At 38.6% G+C, this 9,467-nt stretch overlaps 1 protein-coding gene across 1 annotated transcript in view; it reads left to right on the top strand.

The window, feature by feature from the left end:
- The first annotated feature begins 1,093 nt into the window (after positions 1-1,093).
- Positions 1,094-9,467, top strand: part of LOC121860377 — a 46,200-nt gene continuing 37,826 nt past the window's right edge. Inside the window, exons 1-4 of the mRNA XM_042357498.1 lie at positions 1,094-1,141; positions 3,162-3,281; positions 3,953-4,057; positions 4,787-4,871. Of these exons, the coding sequence (XP_042213432.1) occupies positions 1,094-1,141; positions 3,162-3,281; positions 3,953-4,057; positions 4,787-4,871 (358 nt within the window). The remainder of the gene's footprint in view (positions 1,142-3,161; positions 3,282-3,952; positions 4,058-4,786; positions 4,872-9,467) is intronic.

Below are 9,467 nucleotides of genomic sequence, written 5' to 3'. Positions count from 1 at the left end.
AGACCTTCAAGTTCCTCACGCAATTCCCCAGTTCGTCTGAGAACTGTTGGAGGCCCTTTGCGTCACTTAGTCTCACAGTTGGACCTCGCAGGGCCTTCTTTATTAGCTGGCAAACGTAAGTGTGCTTATTGCCGTGACGTTTCTCTAATATGTCCAAAGCTTCCTTGTACCCGGCTTTGGGATCTTGAATTTGCAGACATCCCCGCAAAGCGTCCTTAGCGGGCCCAGCGTAAGCAGCGAGAAGTGTCTTTAATTTCAAGGTATCAGGTATCTGCGCCATCCCAACGTGTCGCTGAAAGACTCGCTTAAATTCCCAGTATTCATTACAAGTTCCTCCGCTGAACTTCGGCATTGGCCTTTGGGAGAACCTCATATTCTCTAGCAGTTCTCTCACCCAAACCTCGGACCTCGGTGGGTCGTCCCTTTTGTCTTTCATCAAAGGTAGTGGTTTCGGCGAACTAGCTTGATGTTCGGAAGTACTTCCGCGCTCCCCCTGGTGAGATGTTCCCGGCTCTGCGGTTAAGGTGAGCGCCGGGAGTCCTCTTGGAGTATATAACGTTTCTTCGTTAGTTTCAATTACAGAGGAAAGTTTAGTCTCTGGTGGTGATAACACCTTTCCACAATCTTCTGTGCTGCCCTTGCCTTGTAGTTGATTCATACCTTCGGTGACGTTGTGCATCATCGCTGTCATGTGAGCGAACATTTGCTGCATTTGTTGGTATTGCTCACATAATTGTCCTTCGATTCCTTTGACAGGTGGTTCCTTTCTCTTCTCAGGAGACAGGTTTACGGTAGACGGGTTTATCTCACGCTGCCTTGGCGAGGTGGGTGAGACATCGGTCTCTATGTCCACAGTGTCTCCTTGTTCTACGCCGGACATGCTCCCCACTTCTAACTTATTCTCTTTCCCGTCCATGACTGCCCGAACAGCAAGCATAATCTGTCTTGCTCGATAAGTGTATGCAGTAACGCTTAGTATCAGGTGCCCACGATCGCAGATATCACACAATTGGAATTGATGTCACACAGACACGAGTGATGTCACACACGAGCGAAGTCCCTCTAAACACGTGACGAGCAATATGCACGAGTGATGTCACACAAACACGACCACAGTGATGTCACACAGTCCCTCAAGCACGTGACGTGCAATACGCACGAGTGATGTCGCACAAACACGACCACAGTGATGTCATGCACGAGTGACGATGTCACACTAACATGGCCACAGTGATGTCACACACGAGCGATGTCCCTCAAACACGTGACTTGCAATACGCACGAGTGATGTCACACAAACACGACTACAGTGATGTCACACACCAGCTACGATGTCACACTAACACAACCACAGAGATCCACAATCAGTGTAGGGACTCGTTACACAACTGATGTCACAAACACTACTGCGGCGCCCTTACTTGCACAACGTTACGGCTTGTCACAACCTTTGTTGTTATTTCTTAATTACACACACACACATACTTATATATACATATAACCTGAATGTTGAACACACTTAACCCACAAATCCCTTTCATTTATGTATTTCTTCATGGTTCCTTATCATCATTGTTTGATATACTATGGTGTCACTGGTATAGGAAGATCAGCTGTTAGTTATAATCACTTGCGTGCGTGTCCGAGCGAACGCTAACTACCAGTCCACCCAGACCAAACATTACGACACTGTCCGGGTGTTCTGAAACCTTAACTCACTAGGTGCGCGGCCACCCTGTTCGGAAATGAACGCTCACAGCCCCGTATGCGCAGACCAAAGCTTTACGACACTGTCCAGATATTTAAGACACTTCACTCAAACACAGAACACTCGCTATCACTGTCTCGCTGCTGACGACGCACGTGATCCACCCACTGTGGGTGGGTGGGTGATCCACCCACTATGGGTGGGTGGGCGATCGACGAGCCTATGCTCTCCCACGCTGAACTCCGGCGTTGGTCTTTCGACAGTCCTCCCGTATACGTTTTGACTGTTAACGCTCATAGGAGCGTTATTGGTTTGTTGCTGGAGAAATAAACCCTCAACGTTGACGCGTACCATATAATTCGGTCAAAACCTGTTAAAGAACATTTCTCATATAACAAATGCTGTTATCTCAGGACACATATTATGAAATACAATCAATATACAGTACATAGCCTGTTAACATCTTAAATATAACTCGCATGTTATAACTATTGATACAGGAGACAATTGGTATAATATGATCAAATTACAGTACACAATTATACTTATTAAAGTTATTTAGAGTTTCTTAGCAGATTCTAATACTTCACGATCACTCACGTTTTAGGGTCTAGTGGTGTGAACCAACGTGTTATCTGTCCTGTAGAAATCAGTAGACTACCCTCGAGGGCAATCTCAGCCCGGAGGCGAGGGCCATATGTTTTCGTATTGAAACACGTCAGCAGATTGGTCAGCAAATTCGTTGTCAACACTATATCTCTTATCTCACCCCCTCTCTCTCTCTCGCCTAGTTTATCTTATTATGGTTATCCCTCTCTTTCTCTCTCTCTTCTAGCTTATCTTACTGTGGCGGTAACACTGCTTCTATTACATTTTCTTTTATTATGTTACAAGGCTGGCCTCACCCTTTTAAAGCAATGTCCTTATTTTGGTATTCATGATACTTTTAAAATGCACATACCCTCATGAATTCAACAAAAAAGGGGCTCTGAGTCACTCAAATTAAGGAGAGCGGGACCGATCAGCTGTTACTGCTGGGATGCGAATGTACTAAATCTCGTACCCGAGCCCTCACACACTCCCTGGCTGTAGTACATTCATGTGGAGGCAACTGTACATGTTACATTTATTTATTTTATTTTATTTATTTATTTATTTATTATTTTTTTTTTTTTTTTACCAAATTATGCAATTTTTACATTACCTTACCTAGGGCACAAAATATTCTTACACCGTCCCTGCTGGACTGTCCAATGTAATGATTAGTTGAGTTGAATAAGTTACTACTGTGGCTAATGATACAAACTAGTTTCTGTTTAAATTGAATTGTTGTTTTTACAGTACAGTATTTTTAAACTATGAATGGTGAATTTTTTTGCATGTATGCTTTATACTAAACTATTACTAAATTGTTGTTTTTACCATTTCTAAGTTCTTTGAAATATATTTTCAGGATGCTGAGAACCCTGAGCAACATGCTTTACATGTATGGCAGCATTATATTAAAGCTGCCAAAGCCAAACACATTGCCATTATTGCTCACAGTTATGGAGGCTGTGTCACCACTGCTCTGGTGAGTCATCAGGTAGTATTTACAACTCAGGGTAGGGCTTGTCTCCTCTTGATACAGTTTTAATTTAATTAGGAGTTGAGTAGCCATGTTTGAGTATTGTATAGTTTTTTGGTACTACAGTATATTTAAATGAGATGTGAATTTTTTTCCTCGCCATAATTATGAATTTCTGTGACTCTTTTTCATGTGACTTTATTCACTGTACATTCACCCAAAGTTTTAACCCCTCTCATAATATCCTGGATTCACCCTTAGATTAGCTTAATCTACCACAAGAATTTACTGTACTGTACTGTACTGGTTAGCTATTGTTCACTGTAAATGACTTACAGAAATGCATGATTTTTAACCCCTCAAAAGTATTATATGTATTTAGTTCAACTCCCTACTTTTTGCATGAAAATATAATCATAAAATCTCAAACTATACTTGAGTATATGCAGTATGCAACAAATTACTTAAGTATAATGTGCAAATTGTGGGCCTCCCCTGTGTATCAAAATGATTTGTGTGAAATCTTCCCTCGATAATCTCATTGCGACTGACACACAAAAAGGATAAGACCTTGTAAAGACTATGTATTAAGTAATAATGTTCTAATCAGTCTTTGTTCATTACTTTTTCTTTGAATTCAATAAAAGTCTGAGTTCTCTTTTAATGTGCTCCTATAGTTTCAACATAAGAAGAAAGAATTCAAGAAGCGAGTGTTTGCAGTAGCCATGACAGACTCGGTGCACTTCTTACCCAGTTCTGATGCTTTCACAGAATTAGTTAAAGTAAGTACTGTACAAAGTTGATCCTCCTTGGAAATTATTGAGAGTTGAACTATGTTTTGCTGATTGGTGTCCCAGTGTCTAGGTTGACCTTAGTGTTAAATGATAAGATGGTGATAAGGATGCATCTGACTTGTTCAGATGTCTGTGAGTATTTCAGTGTCTGTTAGTTGGCGTGTAAGCTGTGACTGGTCATGGTAATACCCTGTAACCCAATACAGGTAGGCTAGTAAAAATTTTTTTTCATAATATCAAAGGTTAGATGTTTAAGTGAGAGAGCTCAGTAATGTTTGTCAATAATTACATTAGTTTTGGTCAAATCAGGTCATGTTTGTGGTTCATTATGTATGTTTTTTTGTGTGTGTGTGTGTGTGTGTTGATGAAGGAATGTTGTGAGAAGCGTAGTACACATGCTCATGAGTGAGGTAACAGTTACTAGTAAACACAGGTGATTTCAGCAGAATTAGGCAATGGTTTAAGGGTTATGTTAAGCAATGGCCTATAGCAACTGCTGTTCCCATGAGTTGTGTAGATTGGAAAGTTGTGTGAACCTGACTGCCAGTTAAGTTAAGATCTCAATTATAATTTTGATGTTATTTTTATGGTTTGGCTGAAGCAGTGATGGTGTACTCTTTGTTATCTGTTATCATTCACAGTAGATGTTTTGTTTTCCAGCCCAAACAATGTGCTTGCCTACCTTAAATCTTATCAAGTATTATGAATATGTTACAGATATCCTGCAACTGGGTCTGCAGCCAAAAGCCACTGGACACACCCGTTGGCACACATTCGAGGGATATCAAAAGGGTGTCTTCAGGTAATTATTAAGATTGAGGTTTATTTATAATATTCTATTTTGATTGATTGTTGTGAAAATAGACATGGAATGAAGTAATGCTCAAATTCAAGTAAACACGGGGACTTGTTCAGGTATACTCCGGAGCCTGTACATGCTCAGTGCTTTACTTGCCAACAGTTCATAAGCTGACGAGGGGCAAAGCAGATAATTAAGTGTATAAGTAAGTAATACTACCACTACTAATATTAATAATAATATTTACTAAGTAAAATCATTGTACTAGTTTATGATTGGTCTGGCATGTGTACTGTATAGGCAATGCAGTTAGAGTGCAAAAATTCCAATTTACAGTACCTAGACAATACAGGTATAAAACTGTGGTAAACTGTAGGGCAATTTGATCAAAGATAGCCCTCAAAGCCATCAGATGTTTATTTCCAGTTTGGTCCTTTGTTCAGGCTGCTACTAATCAGCACAGTAATAGTAATATCTCTGTTAGCCGGAATCCCTCAAACCCGGAACTCTCCGATATCTGGAATTGAAATTTTCCGAGGGGCACATTTTCTGGAAACTTCAGAGAAAATTTTCCCGATACCCAGAAAATTCTGGAAAATTCCAGGGATGAGGGATATTTTTCTGGGTTCGAGAGATGAAGTAATGGGCAATTTCTGAAACTAACGAGAAAATTTTTCCATTACCCGGAAAATTCCAGGGATGAGGGATTTTTTCCGGCTTTGAGCGAGTCGTCTCGCTACCCAGAAATCTCTCATTCCAGAAGTGCTCTGCACCAATTGTTCCAGCTAACGAGGATATCACTGTATATATATATATACAAGAATAAAAGTGAAAATTTGTTGATAAACATAACAAGCATTACCCTTCATGCTTGCATTATATGGTTAATAATTTAAGAATCCCCTCTCCTCTAATGTTGTGTTTTAGCTTTGAAGTGTTTAATAACATTGCAGTACTGATTTTAATGTGGTTAGGTAATTTGTTCCAGTCCATTATAGCTGTAGAGAAGGAGCCATTTTTTGCTTGACCGGTGACACCAGGTACCTTAAAATTCAGTTCACTTCTTCTAGTGCCCTGCCGATTCATATCCCCAGTCCTTACAAAGCTTGTTGTTAGATACTTGGGGCAAATTCTGTTGAAAACCTTAACAGTATGACCAGCCTCAACTACTTTATTATACCTGCCACACTTAACATGTGCAGTGATTGTAGAACTTTGTGACTAATGTGATCTCTTGGGTTCATGTCAGGATTAACCTCATATTTTGCTTTGAATAATTTACAGCTTGGCTTTTAGATTTTTTTTGAAGGCAGAGTACCATGATGAGCAGGAAATGTCCAAGTGACATTGTATAAGCACCAAACAAAGTGTCTTTCTGTCATCACCGAAGAGGCATTTGGAATTTCTATAAAGAAATTTTATCCTAGCAAAACTTTTATTTACTATTTTATCTACAATAATTCTCAATTTAAGCGAGAATAAAGAATTACAGTAGAAGTCCAAAAATCCGGACTGCTTGGGGATTGGGTCGGTCCGGATTTTCGGATTTTCCGGATTCTCAGGCAGTACTTTTAAAATTAAAATTTATGGAGGAATAAAGAAGAGATGAACAGGTACATTTTGATAGTTTATTCATTAGCAAATAAAGCATGCTTCATTTATCAAAACGAGCAGTTTTAAAGAAAAATACAGTCAACACTAGACAAAAATGTAAACAAACTGTCTAATACCATGACGAGTCTTGAAATTCCTAAGCCATCCATCACTAAATGCGCACTCTGATTCAATGTTCATTTGCTCCTTAAAACACTTTGCTTTGGCAATAAGCATCGGCCCAGAAATTGCCATACCTTCTGATCGTTTTAACAAAAACCATTCGTGCAACACTTCATCAAGATTTTCTAATTTGGGCCAATGTAAACTTTTTCTTTCAGCAATTTTAATGTAAGGCTCAGAAGAAGCTGTGAATTCTAGAATTTTATTCTTTGCCTTTTTTATATCATAAATTGTAGACTTTCCAATGTTGTATGTTTCCATTAGAACAGCATTGCTCACATTACATTCTAGTTTCTTAATTATTTCAAGTTTGTCACTCAATTTCAATGTGTTCTTCTTTCTCTTCACACAACAAAGTTTATCTAGTTTAGGGGCCATTATTATGGGCTTGTACTCTGTACATGGAAAGAGTAGGACTCAAAATTACATATGTTGTCAGTTTGATTGCTTGTTTTAAAGTGGCGATCGTGTGGTCGTTTGTTGTCGCTGTGCAGCTGTGGCATTCACGCATGCACACATACACACAAAAGATTTATAGTGCCTCAAATTTTACATTTCAGTTCAAGCTAATTACAAAACTAACAAAATTAGCTACCTATAATTTACAATTACTTTTATTATTAGAATTATGTAAATTTATTTTTTAAAGCAACTCCATTCATTCACATAACCCACAAAAGCCCGCTAAATTTAAAAAGTTTGAGTCTTCGAAAAGTCCGGATTCTCGGGTGGTACGGATTCCTGGCATCCTGATTTTTGGACTTTTACTGTAGTAGGAGGTACAATTGAGATAGGTTCTTTCCCACATAGGATATGGAATTTTTTTTTTTCTTCGGAGTTTTCTTTTTGATCCATATAATATTGCTTCTGTATTTCCAAGATGTAGGGATGATTTATTGTCTATGAGCCATTGTTTGCATGCCTCTAGTTCAGATGATAACTTTTTAGCTATATCATATTGATCTCCACCTGACACTAAAGGTGTCATCAACATACAAGAAAAGTTTAAAAGTAACACTAATGGGCATGTCATTTACATAGTAAAGGAGGAGCAATGGGCCTGAGATACTCCCTTGTGAGTCTCCACAGGCTGTCAACCAGGGTATTGTTTGCAATGACTATTGGGTATTTGTTTTTTGTTGTAAAGATTAAAACCAGTCAACAGATCCTATGCCAAGAACCTGAAGTTTTTCACATACTAGAAGTATATATGTGTTGAAAGCTTTTTATAAGTCTAACATAACTATACCTGTGTTATTTCCATTGGCCATTTGAGTTCCAATATGATCAAAGAGATGGATAAAGCTGGTTTCAGTTGAGTGAGAGCCCCGAAAGCTTGACTAGTAACCGTACAGAATATTATAATCCACCTGAACATACACTGCTTCCTCCAGAAGTTTAGTTACAATACACAGGATACTAACTGAACTGTTTACCTGCAACAGACCTGTCGATTTTCTTACATATAGGTGTTACTCTGTCAAACATATGTTTTTCTGGTACAGTGTTGGTGATAATGGAAAGTTTAATTAAATGTGTTACTGGTTTTTTAATACAGTAGCATAACCTCTTAAAAACCTGGCTGGGATGTTATCAATACCTGTGCTCTTTTAGGGTCCAGTTTATTTAGTTCTTTTAGTATGAAGTCCTCTGTCACATTGTGGAGTTCAAGACTGTTTGAAGTGGTTCTATCTTTCTATAGTAGGATTTAAAAGTCGCTGATCATACATTGTATTTGTTTGAGGCTACCGGCAGCTTGCTCACTAAAATTGATGCTACTGTTGTTTACAACTAAAGATGCAATGTGAAAGAACTCTTAATCGATGTTTCGGTGATTGACCCTAGAGGCTTCAATCAGAGTACTGTACCATCCTCATATCTGAGGGTTGGCAACCACAGTTCTCCACTCTAAACATTCTTGGTCTGTGTTTACCAATCCCTCAAGGTTTTGTATCTCTCTGGAGACCAAGTTTTTAATTTCACTCATCTATCCCAGTCTCTGCCTTCCCCTGGCCCTCCTAAAGGGTTAACAACTTTTAAAATATATTTATAGTTTCACTCTTAATATTTTTGCCAGTCAATAGATTTATGTATCTTTAGGGTGCCGTTTTTATGTATTTTCAAGATAGAATCAAGCTTTGGATTGATTTAAACCTGTTACTGTCCAATCTGAAGAGGAAAAACTTTTTGGCATAAATACAAAACACGGTGCTTCACTGAATTTTTAAAGATTTTTCCTGTACTTTGCTCAAAATTTCAATATGCATTGGGGTATGCTATAACGAACGGATTCTACTACGAATATTCCTATAACGAACGGTTTTACCTATAAAATTGAGAATGCTATAACGAACGAAACTCCTACAATGAACGTGGATGAATACGGGACTATTTCGTCCTGCGCATGAATATCGTTGTACCGCGGCTCATAGCAAGAGCGTCAGGCACCATATTGGTTCATTGTGTAATCAGTGCACCACTGAACTTGTTGAAATTTCGTCTTTTGATGTAGAAATTAGTGTTATTTTTATAACTATTTTGTTATACAAGTGTACAATTGTAACATTGAATCGTCAAAAGCGAGTGAGAAAGTTAATAACTGTTGAAACTAAGAAAGAAATTATAAATAAACAGACAAAGTGCCTGTAAGACAATCTCCAAAGAGGGCTAGGAAGGATGACTCCTCGCCTTCCACCTCTTCTCCATAATTCTCTCCTCCCCCCTCCTCCTCTGCCTCCTGTCCTGCATGCTGAACAAGACTAAGGTAAGATAAAGTACCGTATTTTTTTTAATTTTCACAGAAATTTTTCAGTGTTACTGTAA

The sequence above is a fragment of the Homarus americanus genome, unplaced genomic scaffold (genome assembly GCF_018991925.1).
Source record: "Homarus americanus isolate GMGI-L3 unplaced genomic scaffold, GMGI_Hamer_2.0 scaffold57206, whole genome shotgun sequence".
NCBI lineage: Eukaryota > Metazoa > Arthropoda > Malacostraca > Decapoda > Nephropidae > Homarus > Homarus americanus.
The sequence above is the reverse complement of the archived record's forward strand: the minus strand, read 5'-3'. Positions and strand labels throughout refer to the sequence as shown.